This window comes from Hylaeus anthracinus, unplaced genomic scaffold (genome assembly GCF_026225885.1).
Source record: "Hylaeus anthracinus isolate JK02 unplaced genomic scaffold, UHH_iyHylAnth1.0_haploid 12001, whole genome shotgun sequence".
In the NCBI taxonomy this organism is placed as follows: domain Eukaryota; kingdom Metazoa; phylum Arthropoda; class Insecta; order Hymenoptera; family Colletidae; genus Hylaeus; species Hylaeus anthracinus.
The window spans coordinates 3,836,208-3,861,912 of record NW_026534348.1 but is presented as its reverse complement, the minus strand read 5'-3'; the positions used below and the strand labels follow the sequence as shown (position 1 = coordinate 3,861,912).

The window sequence follows — 25,705 nt, the reverse complement described above, 5'->3', positions numbered from 1 at the left end:
ATCACGAGAAAAACGTTAGCTAGTAATAGCTTGTATATACGCAAAGAAACTCATCAAATTTCAAAAGTTCACGTCGACTATGTTGGCTGCAAAAGAATCATGAAATGATTCCTCCTCCAAAAAAGAGTCCTTCCTTTTAATCTTCGAAGCGCAACGATTCGCGATCTCCGTCTGGGTGCTATGTTTCTGTCGTGGTGCGGTAAACAATAACCCGATACGCCGCGCCGGTGCAGCCGTGGCTCGGTATCAGGACAGCAGCCAAGGTAGGAGGTGCACGCATGCACGTGCTGCAACCGATACATCGGCGAGCAAGTGCATCGTAAACTTTATTTATAGCGTAACGCCGCCACCCTCTCCTTCCACTCGTCGATCTAATGGAAAGTTAATTTCGCGCGGAGATCGTAATAAATCGCGAGGACCAAGAGTCTATGGGTTTTGGCGATCCTCGAATCTCTAGCTTGCTTGTGGAAGGGACCGACCGCGCAACTTCGGAAGAAAGCAACATTTTCAAGCGCGACGAATGCAATCGGTGACGAATGGGTAAGAATTTGTCAACGGCAAGTCCCGCGAGACCGTTACCGTAACAGGTGCCAAGTAGGATTGCATTCGAAGGCGCGAAAAGACATTCTTCGAGCGTGAAAACGTTTTGATTTTACGTGAATTTTGTTGAGGGGGTTAAATTTAAATTACGTTAAATTTTCTGTTTGAAATTTGTAATTAATTTCTTTCTAGGATCCCTTTCCTGCGATTTTCGCTAACTAACTGTTCCCCGCGTTTCAGTTTCGCAAGCTCGAGTTTGTATGCAACTGGTAAAGCGAGAACGGTTAACTTTGTACACGCCTCGTGCGACTCTCCGCGAAGAACTGGAGAACGGGCGATGAAAACCGCGCCTCGAACACAATAACGTTCGCAGTGAAATTACATCTTGACGCTCTGCGCCATATGCGACCTCCTGTCACCGCAATAAATAAATTCATAGTCCCGCGAGCCTTGCGACATTCTCCTGTTCTCCATGTCTCAAAAGTTAAGGTCGGAAACGTTGAATTATCATCGAAGTTTCATGCTGGCGAGTCCTATCAATTTTTCATTGAGTATTAAAGAGAATCCCATTTTCTATCCGCGAGTACGAAAAAGTTCCACTGTCCAAAAGAGACCCGGTATACGTGGAAATAAATGAAAGAACAGGGTGTGTCTGGTATTCCAGTCAGCTTTTTGGGATTCCCCGCGTACTATGCTTCTCGGAGAATTCCCCGTAAATATAAATAGTACGATGACCCACATGGCGCGCTATACGCGACGCTTGAAATTGGAGCGAAGAAGCGTGACTGGCCACTCACGGATTGTTTTTGAATCGGTGTGTTGCAAAGAAGACACCGCGCCAGCGAAAAGCAAATGTCATTCATGTCCAAAACACCGCGACAAGACACCGGCAAGACACAGCTATGAAAGAAAACAAACGAAACGCTTCGCTGCAAAGTTTTCGCCGACGTTGCTTCTAGATGCGACGCAAGCCTGCGATTTAACCCTCTGTACTCGAGAGGCGACCGACAGGCGCCATTGTGTCCCGAGCCTCGTCTTTTATTTATAGTTGACTTCGTTGTGCTCCAAAATTTTTAAAGCTTACAAGTTCTTAAGATTTTTAGGTATTCTAGGCGTCAATGTGTTAAGAAATAGAAAATGGAACATCTTCTATCTCAACATCTTCTATCTCTAACTCAACTCACAACTCAACTCACAATTAGTGTAAACCATCATTTGGAGTGGATGAGTTCGCTCTAGCGAAAACATGAAGGATATAACACAGAGTTAAGGGTTCGTTGTATCAAGAAAGTCAGCCTGAAGTCAGCTCGTTGGTCGTGCACGAGACGGTGACACCGCAAACGCCAGGCACGAGGCGACTTTCGTCTCAGTTTCGTCTCGTTTTCGACCGCAGAAAAATTCCCTCGGAACACGCTTATCGACTGCACGCTCCGTACGAATATCGAATGCAAATAAAACGAGCAGAACCGAAAACCGCATGTAATACGGGCGATCATGGGTTATCAGTTATACATACCGCGCCTTTTCCTTCCACGTGCTTTCATCAAAGTTATTCGCCTTCGTGTCTGCTCCAAATGAACTCGTTAACGACGACTACTCGTTAGTCTACAACGTCAAATGGCTAATCGAAAACTAGTCTGCACGTCAACTTTTTTTTAATCCGAGTTATTGGAATTAATTTCAACCATATTCTTCAACTATGAGCATATCGTAGTAGTTTCGTATCTATACGCGAGATATTGTTGTATTAATAAACGCAAATTACTGATACAAATGCATCTATAATTACAAATACAAAATATACGAATCTTTGGTGGAACCTCCTGCAGGTAGAAATTTTCAGTTTGCGTGCTAAATGATTTATTATGTAATGATATATTTTTGAAGTAAATCGAGATTTCACTCTGTACAACAGCAAACGCGTCTTATCGTATAGAAGGAGTAAAATCGAGAAAGAAAAATAGAATGCAATTAACGATTAGCACGAAGGATAAAGTAATTTAGAAAGAGGAACAAAGGAAACCCCCCTCTTCCCTTTTCAGACGGAAATTAAATTTCCCTAAGCGAGTAAGAGCTTCGTACGAGTTTGGTGTCTCGATTGTCTCCCAGTTAGGAGATTACACACGGTCGTCGAGATGGTCTTAGGATCGCGTCACGAGAGTTACGCGCCTTATATCATGCGAAAACCTTGAGGGACCCTGATGATCGTATCGCATAGGAGACGTTAGGAGATCTCCATTTACGGATCGAACCACGAGGACGACGTTATCGGTTCGTTTAAATCAAAGCACTCGCGATGGTAACTATAACAATTACAGAGGTCGTTAAATTTCGCTTCGCTGCTTCTTACATTCGCGTGATTACGCGGTCGTCTCCTCGGCTTTGATCGCGATGCAGCCGCGTCGTAAAGTTCGGTTTACGATCATGCGCGTGGCTATCGAGTAATTAAAGTCTTTCCAGGGAACGACTCCGGATATCACTCGTATCGAGTAATCGTTTCGGTAATATGTTTTGCTTAATCATAGACCAGGTTACTCGAGCGAAATGGGTGCTTGTTCGTCGAACGAACGACGGTTTAAACAACACATTCCAAAGGTGCTTCTTCTGCCATGCGAGAAACGTTAAATTCATTTTTGTTTGTAATTTCAATAATACGTTCTACGTATTGAAGATATGACATCTTTATAATAAGCTGCTCCCTGTAAGCAGAAACAAGTTAAGCCACAAAACGACGCATCATCTCTTCGAACGTTAATGATGTCAAGTAGAATCGTCGCGTGGTACGTATGAGAAACGACGAGGCTCAAAATAATTCCCAACGTTCGCGTGTTTCGCGTTCTGACCGAAACGCGTTCTCATCTCGATGATGCCACTCTTACGGGTGTAACGGTACGACTTGATTGTAACCTCAAGGCTCGGAGTTAATAGGATTTACAAGCACCGTAATGGCGATTACGCCAGCTCTCCGAGGAACCGTTTTAATTCCTCGCGGTGATTCTCGACTATCCAATCCTGTTCAACCTACCCAAAATTCGCGTCTTTGTACTGTTCTCGTAAACTCAACCCAAACTACTCCCGTTCCAGCTTTCCAGCTGGTTCACGAGATCCTTGGCTGATTTATCCGTTTGATTCGCTCCTATCTCCCGTCCAATTTGTGTTAGCATACGCAAACCTTTCCACACCCTCTCACGACGCTATTAAACCTCGTGCTTCCTTTTCCCATGTGTCCGTCTGCTACTTCCAACTCTCTCCTAGTCGATACACGTCCCATAGATTCTTACATTGTTTTATTATTCCCCATTTCCCATGCTACACGTGTTCGTCTTTCTCTCGTACATTCGCTGTTCTATCTTTCATCTTCGATTTAAATTAGACTCTAAATTAACTATTAAATTGAGCCAGACTACGAGCCAACCTCGCCTCCTTTTACATTACGGACGAAGGATAACTTTCGTTTCTACGCGCTGTTTACATTCTGTTCCTTTCTTAATCTACGCAAATTAAAAATAAAGACTTGAATGCATCCGTGAGATTCGAGGAAATCGTTAACAAGTTATGCCGTAACTGGCAACTGGGACTCCGTGACTCGAGTTTCGGTGTTTCGTATTCATTGTACACCGGCGCGCGTGTACGAGGCACGTATGCAGTTGCATCCAACGTGCAGCAGACAATGATAGCGCGTAGGAAGGTGAACCGGAGCCACGCACTCTGACCACTACATCACCACCAGGGAAAAGAGAAACGTGAAAACAGAGTAGGAGGAAGTAAACGTGCACGCCTATACTCGCCAAGCCTTCGTGCACTTATTACGCGACGCTCATGTACGCGTGTGCACGCGACGCGTATACATACTCGCGATTCGCAATTGAAAACGATCCGTTCAATAACAAATACGTGGCTTCTTTAACCAAAATTACAGGCCAATCTGCTGCGAGACATAAAACGGTCTTACGGTTCGTCGCCGAGGTGAGCGAATGATTATCCGAGTAACACACCGTGAATAGAAACACCCCACACCGATTCATTTGCCACGTTTATTCGATCAGACAGGTCATTCAGACGAGCTTTTATTCATTTGACGAGGAAGATTTTGTTTCATTTTGTAATTTATATTGCAAGTTTTGTCGAGGATACGGCTGATCAAAAACTGCTTACTCGTTGATTGTTCAAAGAGTGTTGGGTCCGATGCAGGGAGACGATTTTTGATCGTGCGTGCTTGGTCTATTCAATCTTGTCATTTGAATTGGAAACTTTGTCGTGGTAATGACAAATAAAAAGCTGTTTATAGCCTTTGATCATTGTAAGAGTGCTCGTGTCTGGTGCATGATTTCTAGCAAGACGATCTTTGATCGTGTGTTTGATGTTATTGGTCAATTTTGACGTCACTCGGCAGGTCTTCCGTGTTCGTTCGACTAGATATGGCTAGGTTACACGAGGAATCTCCACACAAGGATCTGCTCGGCGTAGGTGTACCACCTACAAATTGCGGTGACGGATACGATCAGCCTGAAACCCCTCGGGGAACGAGAGATGGCTTTCCCTTCGACAAACGTCCACCAGACGTCTCTTGTATATGAAAAACACGATAGGTTAACAATTAAAAACGAACTTCGTAGAAGTGAACTTGAAGTCCCGAACAGTTAGCTCGAAACGTTACAGAAGAATGTTCCAATGGTAAAAGGAATCTCCTACGAGGACGTTATTCTGCGAGGCTACTTTTCGATAATAAGAAAGTGTTTCGATAAAGAACGTCTTCCACCAACGACAGAAATAAATGTGCCTCACTTTCCAAAGTTTAATACATGGGAGTGTCTTTTATTTCGAATTTGTTACTTACGGTCTGGAAAATAAAAAAACACACGCAATTTTAAGCCGTTCTCAATTCCTCGAGACTTAACTTATACCTCGTTCGGTCTCGCTCTAGTTAATCGCCATTATCGAACGTACGGTTTGTCTTGGTACAAGTGATGTACCGTCTGCTGGGTAGCGAACGACGATACTATGGCAATTTTTTCGCATACCCGCGCCGCGAGTCGATTATTCATTCCGGGTAAAGTCACTCTTGCTGACACGGAAACGTCGCTAAACGAAGTTCATCGCGCTCAAACAACAGTGCTTGTCAAACTTCTGTAATTGGCTCGCGATCCTCGTATCGTGTTCGAATCGTATTTCGATTCGGTTCCCAACTTTCTCCGAATATTCTGGCATAAACGGATCAAGTACTCCAATGTTACCTTTCGATCATTTTCGTTTAGCGAAACGCAGCCAACGTGTTAATCTTCGATCGCACGTAATCTGGCTTTAATCTTAATCAATCGGTGTTTTTATACTTAGAAAACTGCACGAAAAATCGAAACCGAAGAGCGCTTTTAGAATTCTCAGGGAAAGTTCGCTCGATAGGAGTCGCAGGGTGAGAGAAAACCGGTTGCTCACTCGTTAACAACAACCACGCGATAAATCTTTCCGTGTTCTACATTAGATCCTACGAGAAGATCGACTGGTGTTATCTTGATGTTTCCTCGACAATGGAAATTTTTGAACACTTTCTACCCTACGGGCAACCATTTCTCATTCTTCGAGCTCGAGAATTTCGGAATGAAGCTTGCTCAAAATAAATGTAAATACTTTTTTTTTTTTTTAAATTCCTCCACTGGCATTATTTCGAGTATTCAATGAGTCTAGAAGAGAAACGTTTGGAAATACTGGAGTAAACAATTTTCGAGGAGGAATAAAATCATTATTCCGAGCTGAATGTTTCCAAGTTGCCGTGTTTCGTTCGCCCTTGTTGATAAGAAAAAATCGTTAGAGCGTACACGGCAATTGGCGTCAGTGTTACGAATACCTGGTCGTCGAGGTGGACTTGAACAAAGGCAACGGCTTCGCTTGGGAAATAATCAATAAGAACAAATGTTGGCGGTGTACGTGTATGCCACTCTAATGCAATCGCTGACCATGCGTTTGTTTCGAAATAACTGTGCAGATTTCCGTGCCGTATGGACGTTAATAGACGAAGGGCGTTCTATCAATGAATCGAGCGAGATTAATAAAAGTTTCGAGCAACGTTCGATCTTCTATTGTAGAAACAGACGTGTCCACGAAGAGTGCAGTTCTCAAGAGGGGGATGAATTGAAAGAAAAAACACTGGTTACAATATTTTCAGTGATAATGGAAGTAAGAGTAACTATTCTTGAAGTATGAATGTTTTTTTTTTTTTCGAGGATATAATTACATAGGCTTTTCAAATAAATAATTCATTACGAATACAATAACGTGTGAAGTTTATTCGTGTACATATTTCTAAAAACATTTATTCGAGAACATCAGACCTACAATTTAATTTTAGCCAAATTTCTTTGATTAGACATAGAGGCTATTTCTGGCCCCGACTGATAGGATCATTTACTAAAAACACGGCGCCAATTACGAAACTTTAAACGGAATAAAACCACGATTATTACAGCTTTATACCGTTAAGGGATCCACATGAAGCAGTACCGTTGACACGAAGCCGCGTATTCCTGTACTACCACTGACCCAAAAGCCACTCTCATTGTTCGAAACCCCGCAGCGATTACACGTTGTATTCTTGTATTTGCATATAAGAGTACGCGGAAACGCCTCTGTTCTCTCCAATACATTAATAACATCCACGGTAAAAGGCTATCTAAACAAATATTAATATATCATTTTTCCCAGGTGCCTACATACCTATATACCTTTCGGCTTCGTTCAGGCATGTGTTTGCCGCATTCGTTCGCATCGCAAACTCACGAAATACGCAGTCCAGTAATGACAAACGTTTATATCAATGAAAGAAGTGGGCGTGACGGCGGTTTCGGTAGACAAACGGTCACGGTTCGGAGGACGATCCTTTGAACTTTCTCGATTCCGGGGAACCGTCGCTGCTTCCAGCCGGTTAATCGTCGAAGCCCCAGGTCTACGACGCTCGCAAGAAACGCTTGCACTGTTCATTGACAGAGAAACCGTTCCGCGGACTCTGGTAAACCGGCTAGAATGACGGACGGGAACGCTAATCTTCGTCGTTCAACGACACGCGCTGTTCGGTCATCGAATCACGATGGAAAGCGACCGCGTTTAATGACAATACCGTCGTTGACACGACAATTCGCGAGTCCAACGTGTCATTAGAGTCACGCCCGTGGAACTTCTGCTCTCTCATTTCCCCGCCCGCCGAAAATCATTACTCCCGCCGAATAAATCGAGGAAAATTGAACGAAGGAAAAACACATAGTTTCACATTTTTTTTTTTTATAACGACTTTATCTGGTATCACTCTTCCTACTTTCTCTTGTTCTCGTAGTGTAACTACCGGACGCCTTTCGTTACAGCTTTTACGCGTCTAAAAGGGTACGGTGACGCCAAAACTGTAAGGTATCTAACCATGCATTTAAATTCCAAAATTGTATGGTATCGCAACGTTCTCGGAGAATAATTACGAGCGATTCGAAAGGAGCGTTCGACAGCATCGTTCGAGGTTGCTGGAGAACGTTTTCAAGGCCTAGTCCTTTACTTCAAGCATCATAAAACGCTTTTAGAGTCGGTAACAATTATGGCTTTTCTCCGTGATAGATTTCTACTGTTTCTTGAAGCGAGCGAGTATGGATACATTTTGCGTTTGATTAAATTAGTCGGTCAGCTAGGAGGCAGGCTTTGTGTTTGATTGCACTATTTTGTTAGAAAAGTAGAAATAGCTAAATGGCTGAACCATGTTATTTATGCGTTTAGTCTCTGCACGCTACCCCTGTCAACGAAGGTTCGGCCAGAGGACTTTGTTTAAGAAAAGGCCGGACCGTCAAGGATGTCCTCGCTACTGTGATTCTCCGACACGGTTCAGTACTGTATAGACTGTTTCGGTCAGTTACGACGTATAAAATACAGACATTTTTCCGCGTCATTATTCACGCGCCCTATACCGTATCCTGACTTCCAAAAACTGATCTTACAATTCGCCGAGCTACGGGACTGTGTTAGCGTTTGATTACGTTGCGTCGCAGAGCTATGAGATTTATTTTGCGTTAATAACGAATTAGTATTGCCTTTCCTGTATTCTAGTATCGAGGACCTGTAAGTTTTTTTCTATGGCGTAGCATTCGGGAGGGTTTCGTGAAACGTTCTCACGTACGAGGAAACCTCCTTCCGAGTTTTCTCCGTCAGATCTTGCTCCGGGACGGTAGATCGTGGATTGTGCAACAGGTTACATGGTTCATCGACGGCGAAACAATCTCCGAGCGATCGAGATCATCGACCCTTACACGGACTCGATCGAATCGCACGCAACGTCGTCGTCTCAACTGTTTTTCTCACGAACCGTTGTCTAAAACGCGCGACACGAATTTCCGTATCCGAGGTGAATCGAAAATCATGGCGATTGTTACGCTACCTCCGACGAGCGACTGTTTGTACAGTTCTACGCCGAGGGAAATCAAACGTGAAGCGAAAGAGTCCTAACGTTGGATAAGCGATGCATGTAAATTAGCAGGGATAAAGAAAATTGTTACCTGAATAATAACGGATCTAATTTTTTACCCTGTATTAAGCTTCGTTAACTTTCATGTGCCACCCGGACACTGCAGGAGAAATGCACCTTGTAAATGTAAGTACGGGTCTCGCGAGCCAATTAATGGTGTCGTTTCCTTTGGACAATAATTATGGGAAAAGATTTCTTCTCTAATTCTTTGAAATCTGTCAAGGATACAAGGTTACACTGCATATTTCTTCTGCCATGACCAATATCAATGTGCGTTGTTATTCACGTGGAAAATTGAACTTCGTCTGGTTATCGAGATAAGGAATAAGGGTGTCGAATAACGAATGAAAAACCATACGAATAGAATGAAATATTTCACAACGAACCTGCCCAGTCGATTCGATTTGACGAAATTTCTGGCGTTTTCAGCGACGATGGCGCAATGAATAATTTCGAGAGGTATCGATCCTCGATACCGCGGCCACGCACGCAGCGGAAAATTATTAATCGATGTACACGAAGAAGAGCTGAATTTGATTGTCAGGTGCTCGCTTCGTAACACGTTGCGTCAAAGCTCGCGAACCCATGGCGGAAATGTAAAGCGCGCCCGTAACCAACCACGATGGGTGCACACGACGTTCGCGAAGAGCTGTCGCAACTCTCGTCGTCAATTATTCTTGACACGCTGGCTTCCAAGCCTCAGGGTTTATACGCTGGTACCCGTTGAATGTTTATTACGACAATAATTAAATAACTCGGCGTTCCTTTGTTCATTGTCGGTCTCCAAAGCCGAGTAGTTTAACAATGAAACGCACCGAGGCCAAATACGACCGTCCCCTGTCTCGCTTTCGTTGTCGCGCAATTAAAACCAATTTCGGAGCTTGATGACTACTTGTACCATATTTTGTCCACTCGAATGTTACTACACTCGAGGGATTCGAATATTGAAACAGAATATACTTTTCATACAAAGGTATAAATAGAAAATAAAGAAAACAGGCCAAGCAGTAGGGAAAACGTTACACAGACTTCTGGAATAGGAAAACAAAAGAATAAAATAGTAATCCTCGATGTAAAACACGCATCGTTCAAATTTATGCGTTTAAAGAAGAGATCGATATCACGGTTGTGCTCGTTAGTATGCTTACACGATTAAATTTACCGTACAACACGCGCGATGTAATCCACGTAATAATATTCTGATATCTAGGCATTCGTAGTTTATTCCTGGCACTCGAGTACCTATGGAGTAATTTAACAGCCCATAGTCGAAGCTTTAATTATTTTTGAACGAAACGCCCTCCGGTTAAACGGCGCGAGGATTTCTTCGAGCGAAACGGAACAAAAGCACACGGCACCGCGAACGTATCGGTTGGAATACTTTGTGGAAGTAATTTTCTGGATTAATTTCCTAACACCTTGCCCACGAAGTGTATCGACGGTTTGCGTAAGAGGGATCTAAAGCGCAAGCAGTGTCAAGCTTGGACGAGCAACCAGCAACAGCAAACTCGTTAAGCCGATTCTCGTTTCCGGCGAGTGTGGCAAGAGGTTTAAACGAAAGAGGACCAAACGCTCTAATTGGACTCGACGCTGTCTAGGAAGTCGTTAACAACAAAACAATCACCGATAAACGTTTCTAAAAAAACCGTGAATTCGGTGTTCTCCTTAGGGGGCTCCAAACTTTATGAATGAAAGTGTGACGATGTTAACAAGGGAAGGTTTAATCTAACTCTGTTCGATTTTGGCACGTTCTGTACTGGATACTGGACTGTTTTACAGATATGATCGGGTATAATTAAAGCTTAAAAAAAACCAAACAAAAGCTGAGAACGCTGTGAAACAGCACTCACCGTCTGGAAGCGATGCGCTGCGGACTGGTCACCGTGCTGGAAGGTGGACTCGTGGAAGCACCGCCGAAAGAGCTGGAGCACGTCGTCGTTCCTGAGGTGATGTCGCTGCCCGTGGTCGTGGAAAGAACGCTGCTTTGCCTGGAGGACACCTCGCGACTACGCGTGGCCTGCGATCGACTTCCCCTGGCCTGTCTGCCACCCCTTCGCGGTGACACAACGGTCGAACTATTCGCGTTCCTCGCGGGGGCGCTGGATGGCCTCAGGAGGGTACCGGAAGTGCCGTTCGTTTGCGCCGCCAATATCTCTGGCGCTATCAGCGCTATGTCGGGCAAAGAGTTCGGCGCGGACACCACCGCTCCTCGACGAGTGTTTGGGTCGGCGCTGCGTTGTCTTTCGGTGCCTTCCGGTAGTCTCAAGTGGCGCAAACGTCTCATGGATGCGCGTACCCACGAATTCACCACGGTGGTCGCGTTGTCGCGCGTCTCGCGAGCGACTGCCTCGTTGCCCGCGTTGCAACGCGCCGTGTCATCGCGATCGGTGACCTGATCGAGATCGGACAACGGGTCGGAGGTCGACCATCGCGAGCCATCGACCACCAAGGACTTTGCCGTCCCGGAGACGGACATCGCGGCACTGCAGCCCGCATCGGTAGCACGATGCTCGCAGCCGCGCTTGCGCCTTCCATTATCGCTGGTGGGGGATGCGCTCCCCCCACGGTGCGGTTCACTGTTCTCCTGAACCGCGTCAACCGCAACGGGTGCTAACGACGAGTCCGTGGGCCGCGGGCACTCCACTTCCTCTAGCCACGACCAATCTACTTCCGAGCACTCTGAACATCCGTCCTCGGGACCGGTATCCAGACCCTCCTCCCGTGAAAAACTGAAAAAGAACGTTTTACTTCATCAGCCGCACGATATCATTAGTATGCTTCGATTATTACTATCGTTACTATTGCTAGCGATCAACAGTCAACCCTTTACACTCCCAATTGAGTCGTTTTCTCAGAAGAGAATCGAGAAATGGATCTAGGAAAGTCCCTGAAGTAGAATCTACTTTTACGCGCAGAAAAGTATCGCGAAGAAACGGTGTGCGGTATTTAGGGTCCGTGTGCCCTAAATAAACAGTCACGGCGAAAGTTCTAAGCGAGAATCCTTTGTTTCTCAGGCGTGGCTGCACGTGCCACTTCGGGGATCTGCTCGACGTTAGATCGACTTGAATCCATGCTTCTCGCGCACGAACTCTCGTGGCGCTACTTCCGGTTGGCGGTTCTCGTCGTGCAACGAATACCCCTCAAAAGCCCTTTTCACCGTTCCATTCGATCCCCGTGAGTGCTACCCGCACCCTACATCCGCCTATCGTCCAATCTAGATGTACCGATAAATCGTACTTCACATTTTTCACTCCCTTGGCGAGTTTCGACTTTCTCCAGTACGTACCCTCTAAATATTTAATATCGTTAAGGTCAACGCACGATAGCGGAGCTCACCCACCACTACCATTTGCAAAAACTCGATACGTGGGTCCTCTTTTTATTCCTTTGTTTTTACTCGACGCCAGACAGGCTACGTTTTACTCCTATTATCACAAGATTTGGCTAGCATCTTTGATAAGTTTGTACTAAGTTTGCGTTGACCGTGACTGGTCGATTCGACTCTTTGATTAGGAACACGAACCTAACTTGATAGGCGCGAACCAACCACGCGTTCGCGTTGTTATCGTAACGTCTGAATGGAATATTTTAGCGAAATGTTTGTACGTCATAACGATGTTGAATTCCTTCTTTTCCACCCTAAATCTAATCCCACCCTGAGTCAGGCACGAGCCTGACGATTTTCAATGTGACAAACATTATTCGATCGTTAGCTCGTTTGGCTTACGGTCGCTTCACTTTTACGTCACTGCTAATGCATTACAATCACGCAAAGCATTCGTTGTACGCTCCGTAGATAATAATAGCAGCGTTACTTTCACTGCTCCTGTAATTATTATTAAAACTAATACTTTCGAAAACAAAGTATACGAGGCGAGGCACTGACCAGGGTCTTCCTTTCAAATTAAATGAAGGCTGAATGGGTTAAGTACCTCGCGTTGTATAAAAGCCTGAAAAACCACGACGAATAACAATTCGTACCTCGAAATAAAGCTGGACTGCCGGTGAATATCGGATGTCGACGGCTCGCAGCTGTACTCTCCCAAACTAGTCGACCTATCGGTTCGCGAAAAAACGTCCCTAGATCTAGTCTTAAGACTATTGGTTCCCTCCGTCCATGATTTACGATGCATGCGTTGAAACGATGCCCTCTCGACGGTTCTGCCAAACGCATCCTCTTTTAGGCAGCGTTTCTTCACAATAGCCTGGCTACCTGTCTCGAGCTCGTTACCAACGGACACGGATCTAATCTTCCTCGAGATATTTTCGCAGAGCTTGTTCGAACTGGGAGACAATTCGAAAGCAAGATTATCCAGATCGCCATCGTCCTTAACGAAATAGCTACCAGGGGACATCCAGTTCAAGGACCTCGAAGATCCCCGATGAAAGCTCAGCAAATCCTCCTTTTCGGGCCGCGTCAACAGCACCGACGCATGGAAATCCTCGAGCTCGTCGCGACTCGTCTCCGCCTGGTCCTCCGTGTCGTCGTGCTCCGTGAGGAAATTGAAGGCGTTGTTGATCTCCTGGGCCTCGAACGTCTCGTCCTCGTGCTTCTCGCGATTCGACGTGCTCCCGTGATCGACCGTGTCCTGGTGCTCCTCGTTAATATCGGAACAAGTCTTCCTTATAACTGGTTCCAAGTTCCTGGTAATGTCGCGCACCCTTTTTATCGTGTCGGAGGAAACAACGTCGATCCTCTTGCGTATCGGCACCACCTGGTCGTGGCCCAGCGTGACCAATACGTCCCCGTTGTCGCTCACGCTCTGCACTTGCTCCTGTTTTCTGGTCAACGAGAGCGTTTCCTCCAATTTCGGCGGGCACACGTCGAGGAGGTGTTCCTGTTCCTCGGGCAACGATTCTGGAACCGGCACCCGCGGCACGCACACGTCGTTCCCGAGGTCGATCAGGTCGCCATCCTCGTTCGACGTCATTTTGCGCTGGCCACTGTCTGGAAAGAGACAAGATGAAACTGAACGTTCATTGAAATTTATTCCTGCGCCAAATGATACTCTTCTCGTTTAAGGAGGGCGTCACGCATTTTTTGTTTATTAAAATTTAACGTTTTTCGGATCCATTGACGTTAATTTCATCATTTTTCGATAATTGGAAATGATACAAAAATGTTTTGAAAGAAAAGAGAAAGAAAAAGGTTTTCTTAAAAAGAATGTTCTTACTGGGAGTAATTATCTGCTGTATTTTGATCGTGTAAACAGTGTCTACGTCCGCGATGAACGTCTACGATAAGACTAGCCTCTTCCCACGAACAAAGTGGGCCAACTGTTTTCCTCTCTGACCGTCTGAACCTGTCCCACATTCACCTGACACGAAGATGAAATATCTTCGCCCCGTATTCTAATAGGACCGAGATCGATCCCACCCTCGAATATTCCCAGGACGATCCTTTCTTAAATTTTCGCAGAAAACTGTTAGCTCGTCACTCACCGTTTCGAAAATATCGACGAACGTTACGGAAAATCCATACGGATGCCATGCTCTGATTACTGACTCGAAACAGAATCGGTCCTCACCTGTACCGCGTAAGAAGGCACGTGCGAATGCTGGACAGTCGAAGGAAATAAGCTGAAGCTACGACGATTGTGTCATATTATTAGACTCTATTAACGAGGCAGCGCTAAACGCGATCCGCGAGCTTCGATTGTTCGAACGCAACCGGAAGATCGATCGAACCGAACCCGAGGAACGCAATTACGCTAGAAACGCGTAATTACTTTTTGCGAACATTGAAGCATGCCTACGATGAAAATTAAACGTATCGAGTAGCGGAGAAAATTCATTGAATTATATTCAAGCGTAGATAGTAATACCTTTGATATGATTCATTTGCCATTTTAATTAGCAGTAGTTAGCATGGATCGATGCCGTAACGATCCGAATTATTATTATCCCCACCAACTTCCTTGTCTCATTTTAAATATAAACTTTCCACTATTCCTTAATCGTAAGTGAACACACTCGTCATCGGTTTAAAGCTAATTTTTCACCGATACTGTATTGCTACTTGCTTCCTACTATTACGCAATTATCATCTATAACTTCGTGTTCATTCATATCATTTCCACCATTTTCCTCTAAACGGGGCCAAACCACTGACTGAAACGCAAAGCGAACAATTACAATAAACATATTCTCTACATCTTTTTTCTCGCTTCGCGGCCAACCTGTTTCTTCACGGTTCAACGACACGAGTTGCAGAGCAACCGCTTCTACATTAATTTAATTTATTGTTGCCAGGTAGAGCATTAACGGACGATGCTTTGCGACTTGTTCAGGGAAAAAAACGTCGCGTACCAACGATAGCATGCGCGACCTTTCTTGCTTTATTGTAGTCGTGATCAATGGAATTAGCTGCGCTAGCCGCGAGACCCGCGGTTCGTTGAACTTTTAATTCCAACAGTAGAAAGGGTTTTTAGCTGTCTGAATAATAATCGCAATAAAATCTGAAATCACTTTTCTACGCTAAAATACCCCCCTTTAAATGACTCACTCGGTAATTGATACATTTGCCTAGAAAAGGTTTTCAGCTGTCTGAATAATAATCGCAATAAAATCTGAAATCATTTTTCTACGCTAAAATACCCCCCTTTAAACGAGTCACTCGGTAATTGATTCATTTCCCTCGCCACTTACGTTCCGGATGGCAGTGTTTCCGAATGATATCTGTCTCGAGACGCCCCCTACCAAAGGTATTCTACGCAGAAGGTGATTAATCGTCCCTTCGCTTTATTTATTTACACTGTTCCCGCAGAATCCCGTGTTTAGAAAATCGATCACCTCAAACGGCGTAGTAACCACCACTGTTTTGCGTACCTGCTGTAATAAACGCGCAACGAGCACGCGTAACGGGAATCGAGAAAATTTTCGGAAATCCATCGTTCTGGAAGTTGCGTCTGGGTCGATATTTCAGGACGAGACCGTTGCCAGCACACTTGTCCAGGTAACAGGTAACCAGTAACCGGACCTTCTCAGCTGGCAACGGATCTACATAGCTCATTCGTGAATCACGAACCAGGACAACGCCACGAGAATATTTCTGCGTGCTTCGTGCTAATCGACATCCTAAAACAACAACACTGACCAGGGGTCGGGTTCAAAAATGTTGCGGGGCCCGAATTCACATTCAAATACTACACTTGAATTTTACAACGACGAATTATTTATTTACAAATGCTACATAGTTTTTATAAGATGAATATTAAATAATAATGCTTTGATGATTTTTGTTACTACTTTCAATTTAATCGTCGCTACTAAAAAAATGTCTTGCATCTCAGAAAAAATTGCCTCCATTTGTTAATGGTATTATCGTTCTGTAAAAAATTAATGAAAATCGATGCCTTTTAATTGAGTAATTTTCGTAGACCGCGGGGGCTTTATAAAACGGGGGGCCGGGTTCCGGCGAACACGCTGAACGTGCCTTGCGCCGGCCCTGACACTGACCGTTTCGAAGTGCAGATTGAAAATAAAACCGGGGCCACTATCTGTTGGAAAAATAAATTCAGAAATCGGAGCGAGTCTTGGTTGTCAGGCTATAGTTCGGTTACAGGAGCACCAAAGAAAATCGAACGGTTCCTTTCATATTAAAATTCTTAAGGATGAAGACATTGCAATGACAAACAACTTTTTTTCACGGCCCAACGTGTTCGTCTTATCAATTTTATAACGAACTACGAATGTATCATTTACGATATTTAATTCCTGATCGTGTTTATTAAACAAAATGCGATAAATACACTGGCGAGCATGTTCGACGTTACGACCAATACGCAACGATCGCCGATTCGCATCCGAAGGCTAACCACTCTTGGACATTTACAACAGCAGCGACTATCTTTAAGATGTCGTTAATAGTTTTCTAATCGCGTTAACGTCCATAAGTTCAACGAAATGAATATAGAGGCGTTCGCACTTAAAGCATTACCAATAAAACAGTTTCTACATACCTTCGTTCCTTCTTTTCAAAAACGATTTCCAAAATTCAAGACGCCCACGCTTCCAGTAGAGCCGATCGCGCGAGATTCAGGCTTCCAGGCATAGGAGGATCTCATTTCTTTGGACAATTTCTTCGAGAGCACAAAAACACCGGTGCAAGGCTAAATTGATAGATTTAAAATCCGGTTATTCCACTTGTGATCGAGCAGATCTTTACGCGGGACACGAAAACCGCGTGCACGTACAATAATACGAGTGGCACACGTCTCTTGTTTTACACTTACGTCACTCTACCGTATGAAAAAATGCATTTACGTGAAAACGATCGAACGACTCGACGCGGTCAACGTTCCGCGAGATCTAACGACTCTAAAATTCGTGAACCAATCGAGTCCGGGCATAAACCCATCTAAAAATATTGCGAGCTGGCTTGGCCAGCGACGAGCCTATTAAAACACAAAAAAAAAAAAGAAAGGTTCGATTCTACTCGTAGCCCATGGTTTTCTTCGACGTGTCTTTACGAAAAAGTTTAAGAGTAAACATTGGTTATTTATTCAACCGTTTCAACTATAGTACGTTTCATTCCTTCGGTAACGTCCATGCACTTCTGTGTACAACATAGAGACTATCGCGATGGACGAACGAACTAATACGAAACGAGATTAATAAGACTATGATCTAGAAGAAAATAGAAAGCGACGATATAAACTTACAAGATTTCAATGTCCTCGAATTTTTGTTAATTCTGTTTTTACATCGGTACCCTCGCATTGCTTTCTATGTTTCGCACAGTATCGAGAACGTGGAAGTTACCGAGGATAACCAAAACATATTGCACTCGTGGTGTTTGAACAAATGAAATTTAAACAAAGCTTTTTTCCGCCAACTTTACGACGATTGGTTTTACGAGAAGAATTCAAGTTTCTCTTTATCCACGATCGTAAAGGAGAGCACTCGTGGTTTGTATTACCGTTTCGCCAATAAAATTGTTCGATTCCACATGAAAGCGAAGGAATTTCTATCCGCAAGGGGATACTCGCGATCCATCGATCTTCGAATCCACTTTCAACGGATCTCCGATTGAAAATCGTTGAGAACGATCGCACCTTTCTGTTTACAGAGATTAGGATCGAGAGGGGGGTTTAAGGTGTCACCGAATTACTGGGATTCTTGTAACTTTAGTTTGGGTTCCATTATGCATTTGGTAGCTCCGTTATTCTTGGCACTGGTTAAACGTGGTCGCTCGGAAAAAAACAGACGGGGCACTCGCGAAGTGATTTCGATGGCACGACTGCTGCGGACGGCGAACCAACGAGCATTCGTCGTTCGATTTCTGTGACTTTAAAGGGCACGTATTCGTCTACGTCTAGTTTCTTTCTAGGTTCTTCGAGTGTCTTTGTCCGAAGAGTTGAGAGCGAAGCGTTCGCTGCAACGCGCCACGTAGATGATACGAAACAAGTGATGTACTTCACGGTATCCGAGTAAGCCACGCACTGAGAAAGAACGAACGTCGGCAAGGAGAGTCCGATGCGTGCATTCACCAATTCACTGTCGATCTTCGGTGTGTGTCGGTGTGGGCGTGCTTGCCTGCTTGCCTGCCTGGCTGCTTACCCATCGGAAAGAGAGTATGCAAGACCCAATGGCGGAGAGAAAGGGAACCAAGAGGAAAGAGGCAAAGAACACAGGAGAGGGTGAAAAAGAGTAGAGGCGATCCGAAGACAGAACAAGTATAGACGAAAGCCAGTGGCGCATTATCCTATAGACGAAAAGTGCTCTGAAACTACCTTCAATTTTTAATACGAATGTTTGAGAATAAATACAACTTCGACTCCTAAATTATAGATAAGTAATTATCCTCACTCCCGAATAAATAATAAAAAATAATAAACCCCAAAATCCAAAAAATTCCTCATCCAGACACTTGCGTTTCACCCCGTTTAGTATACAAAATTAATATTAATATTAATGAATATAAGTTAGCTGTAAGATGCATGCATTATAAAAGATGTAAAAGTAAAATAGTTACACTTTAGTTTGGTCTTAGTTTAAGGTAAGGTAAGGGATTGAAGATTAAGAAAAATGTACGGAAAGGTTGCATGTTTATATTAATTTAGCAACATTTGGTAGTGTAATAAGGCATCTAATGTATCCTTAACACTTTAAATAAATACGAAATGCGAAAAAAGTCGTCTGCCCGAGGTCTCGATCGAAGGGGACCCCCCAAAATTAATGTTTATTATCTCTCTTCCTTTTAATTCATATTTATATTTATTAATTATACTAATATTTATCACTTCTTGTTGACGAGATTAAGTCTGCCAATCTTCTCTCTAAATACTCCGTATCTAAACGGTGCTTGCAAAGAAACTGCCCCTCCAAAAACAGAACTGGAATATCGTATCTGTATAGTTTAAGAAATCTTTCGTTTCCTGGGGCTGTAATGTCAACTTCTTGCAGTTGATACTGACCAGAAAAATGTATTTGCAATTCATTTTTTAAAATGTCACAAAGCGGACACGGATGTTTCGTGTATAACGTTAATGTCGGCGGGGAAGATATCGGATGACACCTACAGAACGAAACAGAGAACTTTTATTTTTCGAAAGAAAATTCTTGTAGTTTTGCGTAATATCGTTTATTTGCCATAACAACGTAACATAGTAAAATATCTTTAACAAATATAGTAAAGTATAAAATTACATATCTTTATATGCAATAGAAGGTATTCTATAGTATCGTGTAAATCGTGTTACAAATTCATAGGGGTATAATTGGGTATAATCCCAGGCTATTTTGTTAACTTTAAAAAAGTTTAGCTAAACATGGCGAGGGTAACACCAGTACAAAAATAGTATGCGTAAGTACAAAAATATAAAAAACTTCTCGTATCACAGACTTACAATTTTTCAATTAAAATTGAAGAGGCGCCACCACCTCCATTACAGATAGATGCAACACCCTTTTCCCCAGTCTTCAAAGTATGTACTAAATGTACTACAATGCGAGCTCCAGACATCCTAAAATTATAAATATTCATATATGCTATCGATGATTAAATAAATAATTGGACACTCACCCGATAGGATGGCCAAGAGACACAGCACCGCCGTGTACATTTATTTTACTAGGGTCAAGATCGAGTAATTTTTGATTTGCGACCACAACCACGCTAAAAGCTTCGTTGATCTCCCAAAGGGCTACGTCATTTTTATTCAGTCCAGCGTTTTCTAGTAACTAAAAATTGATACATGCCTCGTCATCGAAAATTTACACGTCATAGTAAATGATCATGTACACTGCAATAATTTTACTTTAGGAATTGCAAAAGATGGTGCAATTGGAAAATCGATAGGATCAGTTGCCGCGTCTTGGAATGCAACAACTCGCGCTAAAGGTTTGAGATTCATTTTCTGAGCAACATTTGTAGTAGTTAAAATTAATGCAGCAGCTCCATCATTTAAGGTTGATGCATTTCCAGCCGTCACTGTGCCATTTTCTCTCTATAATAAATTTAAATTAGAAATGTAATGTGCTAATTTTTAAAAGATACAAAATTATACCTGGAAAACTGTATTTAATTTATTAAATTTAGAAAAATCCACTCTTTTATATTCTTCGTCCTCGTTAAATGTAATATCAGGTTTGCCTTTTTTTTGTGGTACATTAACTGAAATAAGTTCTCCTTGAAATACTTTATTTTCATAAGCTGCAGCACTGCGTTTATAACTATTAATAGCATATTCATCTTGCTCGTTCCGTGTGATATTTAATTTTTTAGCGGTATTTTCTGCACAATTGCCCATATGGCATTTGTTGTAAACATCGGTTAAACCATCAAACACAATCCCATCCTAATTAAAGTATAAATAGTGAGATAATTCAGAAAATATATATCAATTTAGTAAAATGTTAGAGTTTAAAAATATTCATCACACCTCAAGTTTCATACCACCATACTTAGTTTCTCCTCGTGCAAGATAGAATGGTACATTAGACATGGATTCCATACCACCGGCAAGAACAATCTCTTGATGTCCACATTGCAATGTCTGAGAAGCAAGCATAATGCTTTTCATACCACTTGCACAAACTTTGTTGACTGTTGTGCATATTGTTGATTTAGGAAAACCTATTGTAAATATTTTCATGTTATTGATGTTAAATGAAATAATAGTATAAGTGAAATATTACTTCAAAAATAGAACCTGCAAACAATGTAGCTTGTCTTGCTGGTGCTTGGCCCTCGAAAGCTTGACAAACATTTCCCATATAAACTTCTGTAACTTGCTCCTTTGAAACCCCAGCACGTTCTACAGCTGCCTAATAAATTATAAATCATCATTTGTCCTTGTAGTTATTAATTGTTATTTTTGTGATGAATGGATTAATACTTGTATAGCAGCAGCTCCAAGTTTTGGTGCAGGTACATTAGATAGTCCTCCTAAAAATGATCCAATCGGTGTTCTGACAGCACTAACGATAACAACATCATTTAATTTCACTTTAGAACTATATGCTCGTAAGCTGATCAAATGAATCTAGACAAAAAAAAAACACTAAACTATAATGGTAAGTTTTAAACAAAAAAAATTCACCAAAAATATAATAAAATTTATAAGTAAAGAAGTTAATATTGACAATATTAACAACAATTGAGAACAATTAACTTACTTTACTTATGTTCTTTAATGTCAACATTATGAAGGATTAACAGTTCAATGATCTAGTCGTAACTACTGTGCTAAAAATACAATATATATCTCAGCATCCATTAGTTAACATAAAACTACTATACATATCAGTTCATCCAATTTATACATATATTAACCAATATTAACTCAAAAGGTTTAAGAGCCCTCTATGCTCCAAGCTCCAACCAGCTCCAACTCATCACATAATCACAACAATAAAGCCGTAGATCCTCGGATCGACGGTGGCGCTGACTATATTTTTACAGCATGTACGTAAAACGTCACTTTGGTCACGTTATCAGTACATATTTTTATGCATCGAATTAATATGCATTGTCGAAACGTGAAGCTTCAAACAAAAATCATATACTTTATATCGTAAATCGAAACGTACAATTTTACTGAAATTTAGTCGAGTATATTTTCCATCTGCGAAGTTACAAATTAATCGTAATTAATGCTCCAAAATGAATGTCGAAGAAAATAGATTACAGACATTTACGAATTGGCCAGAAAATGCCGCAGTCGATGCTGCGCGAATAGCAAAAGCAGGATTTTATTATAGTGGACAAGCTGTTGAGGTCCAATGTTTTTTATGTGGAATAAAAATTTCTGATTGGAACTATAGTGATCAAGCTATGGTTCGTCATCGAGAAGCTGCACCTGATTGCCCATTTGTCCAAAATCCTTCCAACACTTGTAATGTCCCATTGATACCAATGTCTTCTACTAACTTGGGATTAGCTTCAACATCAACAGAAGCATTGCAAGGAAATGATATTGTCAAACATCAGTCTGTAACTCCTTCCTTAGAGAGGAAAGAACCTCGAAAAGAGTATAGGACTATATTACAAAGATGGAACTCATTCGTTAATTGGCCAATTTCTTCTATCGTATCACCTGAAAAGCTTGCCAAAGCTGGCTTCTATTATCTTCAATGCAATGACAAGGCAATAAATATAAAAATGTAGAAATCTTTTAAGATATCTATTTTATTTATACATATGCAAGTCAGTGTTTTAATTTACAGGTACAATGTGCATATTGTGGATGTATCATGGAAGAATGGGAATCAAACAATGATCCATATGAAGAGCATAGGAAACATTTTCCTGAATGTGATTTCTACCTGCAAAAAGATGAGGATGGTATTTATTTATTTATAAAAAGTAATTTCTTTTCGTCTGAAACAATTATTTCATCTTAGTTTTCTTTAACAGATACATTCTATTTAAAGAATGTGAAGTTAATGCCTGGTGCAACATCGAGTCTTAAAGATTTAGGAATACAAGTGCATACAGCTTCTAAAATACCAAATCATGCAACATATGAAGGAAGATTACAAACTTTTCGTGGTTGGCCAAAAAATATTAAACAAATTCCAGAAGTATTAGCCAGCGCAGGGTTTTATTACACTGGTAAAAATTACATTCAATGTTAATATTTGTTTTCAACTTTAATATTTATATATTAACTTCAAAATACCAATACATCAAAATTATAATAGGAATTGCGGATCATGTTAGATGTTTTCATTGCGATGGCGGTTTACTACAATGGGAAGCAACGGATAATGCATGGATTGCACATGCAAGATTGTTTCCCAAATGTGAATTTGTAAATCTCGTACGCGGACAAGAATTCATCAAGCATTGTATCGATACTAGACCACCTCTAGATCCATCGGTAAATATTATTTAATTATATTTATACCTTTACAAAATTTTAATTTATGTTCCATGCTTATACAGATTCTTGAGGGTGTAGCAAAAGACGAAAGTCCAGGTGTAGCTGAAGTAAAAAAACCTTTAAAAAAACGAATGGAAGAATTTGGGATTCCATATGCAAATTCTGATCACCTCATAAATGAACGAGTGGTGGAAGATGATTCTAGGTCTATTAATGATAAAATTATACATATGTATATTACATACATTGTACATGTATATTAAGCAATGTAACGAATACTAACATATTTTACAGAAGTGAATTAAGTACCTCGTTAGTTGATGCGGTAGGGGACCATATAGATAATCCTACAGAGCAATATAAGGATGATGAAGTACATAATAATCAGCAAACAACAATTGAAAATGAAAATGAAACCTTGAATGAAGAAGAAAAATCTGAACTATCTAATGGCGAAGATAGTGCTTTTAAGAGAATGACAAACATTATATTGAAAGAAACTGGTAAGTGACATCAGTAAAACTTATCTCAAGTATTTTTAAATCGGTATAATATCAAAAGATAAACGAGTAAATAAATATTTATCAAATAAAATTACTACTTTTATTTTATAATCTTTTCCATTTTTAATGGAAACTTATGGTTACTGAACATTTTCAGCATTCTTGGAAGAAGAAAATAGAAATCTAAAAGAAGCTCGTTTATGTAAAACTTGTCTGGATAGAGAAGTAGCTGTTGCATTTTTACCATGTGGACATTTAGCAACTTGTATTTCTTGTGCGTTACCTCTTACTCATTGTCTATTGTGTCGAGAAGAAATTCGAGCTACCGTTCGTACATTTTTATCGTAAGCCAAATTACACGATACAGGGTATTAAAGATATATTTTTTTTTGTACAATTCCGAATAGTAAGTATTATATCGATAATTTTGTGTCGCAAAATAAAAGGATATATCAAAAGCCAATGAAATAAGTAATTAAAATGCTATTAATATAATTTCTATGAAATTAAGGAACTTGTGTCAATATTCTTAGCGAGTGTAGTAGCTAATACATACATAAAATACGTGTTTGTATGAATTGTATGAATACGTAGTATGATACTTACATAAGTAACGTTGAATACAAGATTTTCCTTTTTTATAACAATTTTTATTTATACATTACGGGATTAAAAAATGATATATATGTATAATAGCGATATATTTAACGAATTTAGTTAACTGTACAGATGTATATTATAAAAATATTAGTTGATTGTTAATTAAACTATACACATGTAGCTGATATAATAAATGTGTTCATTATTATCTCAAATCCAGGACTTACAATTTTATTTAACATGCATAAAAGAAATATTGTGCAAGTTGATAATGATTTTTCTAAACATTGTAATTTACACAATCCATTAGGATAATGAAAACCGAATCATTGTACACTTAAAGGAAGATAGCATAGAAGATAATAAGAGTATGTGTCAGCTGTAAGCTATAATATTCTGTCAGTTTCTAACATACTGAGCTGTCCGAAGGATGCAGTGTTGTTAAATCTGTATTTCCTGAAGGTAAGTACAAGTTACATATATTTTATACACTGCATAAATAAGTATACAATGTTCAGCAAGGACAAGTTATATATTGTATAAAAAACTATTCAGACGACAAAAACGCTCGTTTAGCTCAAGCTTTATTCCATACAATCAAAATACAATGGGAATGCCATTTTCGTCGTTGAATATATTCTTCATATGCTAAACAATGTCACTTTTATTCATATGACTGACTCATTGTTAAAACATTGCGTGACTTAGCAAGCAACAGTAAGAACCCATTCCAGGGATTGATTACATTTATGAAAATGATCCAGAGATAAATAAGATGAAGTCAGAGACGGATTGTTACAATTCCTTTGTCGTAAAAATATTCGTTCATGTGATTACGTGCTAAGCTCCACGCATTACGATTTCATATATACATACATATATGCATGTCAGCATATGCGAAAGCATTATTGAAAGACGTATCAACAACGTAGTTTTCATCGTGTTATATTTTGTATTTGTCCCTTCTTTAAAATAAAAAATATATCGATACGAAATCATATTACGATATATAAAAACGATTAGAAAAGTTGCAGCGCAAGCGAAGCGCAAGTACATATATACGAATAAAATTAGAGTATGTACATAGATCGAAGGAAGAATAATATCGATTTTGTCAAGTAATATATTTATTCGATAAAGAGTTTTGAGAAAATTTACGCGTTAAACTGCATGTATAACTAAAAACATAGAGAGAGCGAGAGAGAGAGAGAGAGAGAGAGAGAGAGAGAGAGAGAGAGAGAGAG

The 25,705-nt window shown here is 41.1% G+C and overlaps 4 protein-coding genes across 8 annotated transcripts in view; 2 read left to right on the top strand and 2 right to left on the bottom strand.

Annotated features, from left to right (window-relative positions):
- LOC128890936 (sodium-dependent transporter bedraggled) overlaps window positions 1-18,925 on the bottom strand; it is a 37,694-nt gene extending 18,769 nt beyond the window's left edge. The window contains exons 1-4 of one of the 3 annotated variants that reach the window (XM_054149955.1): window positions 17,949-18,925; window positions 16,990-17,139; window positions 13,010-13,976; window positions 10,879-11,757 (exon numbers count right to left, since the gene is read on the bottom strand). In XM_054149955.1, the coding sequence (XP_054005930.1) occupies window positions 10,879-11,757; window positions 13,010-13,959 (1,829 nt within the window). In that variant the 5' untranslated portion in view covers window positions 13,960-13,976; window positions 16,990-17,139; window positions 17,949-18,925. Of the gene's footprint in view, window positions 1-10,878; window positions 11,758-13,009; window positions 13,977-14,470; window positions 14,535-16,989; window positions 17,589-17,948 lie in introns of those variants that run through there. The other 2 variants (XM_054149954.1, XM_054149953.1) reach the window with 2 other exon arrangements.
- Window positions 18,926-19,066: 141 nt separating this feature from the next.
- Window positions 19,067-21,829, bottom strand: LOC128890937 (acetyl-CoA acetyltransferase, mitochondrial). Of its 3 annotated transcripts, none has more exons than XM_054149957.1 (9): window positions 21,650-21,829; window positions 21,370-21,516; window positions 21,184-21,298; window positions 20,914-21,107; window positions 20,539-20,829; window positions 20,290-20,478; window positions 20,055-20,212; window positions 19,879-19,995; window positions 19,067-19,547 (listed from the first exon to the last, which is right to left on the bottom strand). In XM_054149957.1, exons 1-9 carry the CDS (start codon window positions 21,674-21,676, stop codon window positions 19,259-19,261), a joined length of 1,527 nt encoding a protein of 508 aa, XP_054005932.1. In that variant the 5' UTR covers window positions 21,677-21,829; the 3' UTR covers window positions 19,067-19,258. The 3 variants fall into 3 exon arrangements, with proteins under 3 accessions (XP_054005932.1, XP_054005933.1, XP_054005934.1); XM_054149958.1 differs by having other exon boundaries at window positions 21,370-21,419; window positions 21,650-21,826; XM_054149959.1 differs by lacking the exon at window positions 19,067-19,547 and having other exon boundaries at window positions 19,603-19,995.
- Window positions 21,830-21,990: 161 nt separating this feature from the next.
- On the top strand, window positions 21,991-24,644 carry LOC128890938 (putative inhibitor of apoptosis). The gene is made up of 7 exons (XM_054149960.1): window positions 21,991-22,619; window positions 22,700-22,817; window positions 22,890-23,087; window positions 23,177-23,355; window positions 23,421-23,563; window positions 23,653-23,861; window positions 24,019-24,644. Exons 1-7 carry the CDS (start codon window positions 22,137-22,139, stop codon window positions 24,207-24,209), a joined length of 1,521 nt encoding a protein of 506 aa, XP_054005935.1. The 5' UTR covers window positions 21,991-22,136; the 3' UTR covers window positions 24,210-24,644.
- Window positions 24,645-24,817: 173 nt separating this feature from the next.
- LOC128890939 (putative inhibitor of apoptosis) overlaps window positions 24,818-25,705 on the top strand; it is a 6,704-nt gene continuing 5,816 nt past the window's right edge. Inside the window, exon 1 of the mRNA XM_054149962.1 lies at window positions 24,818-24,923. The gene's annotated coding sequence lies outside the window, so the exon portion shown is untranslated. The remainder of the gene's footprint in view (window positions 24,924-25,705) is intronic.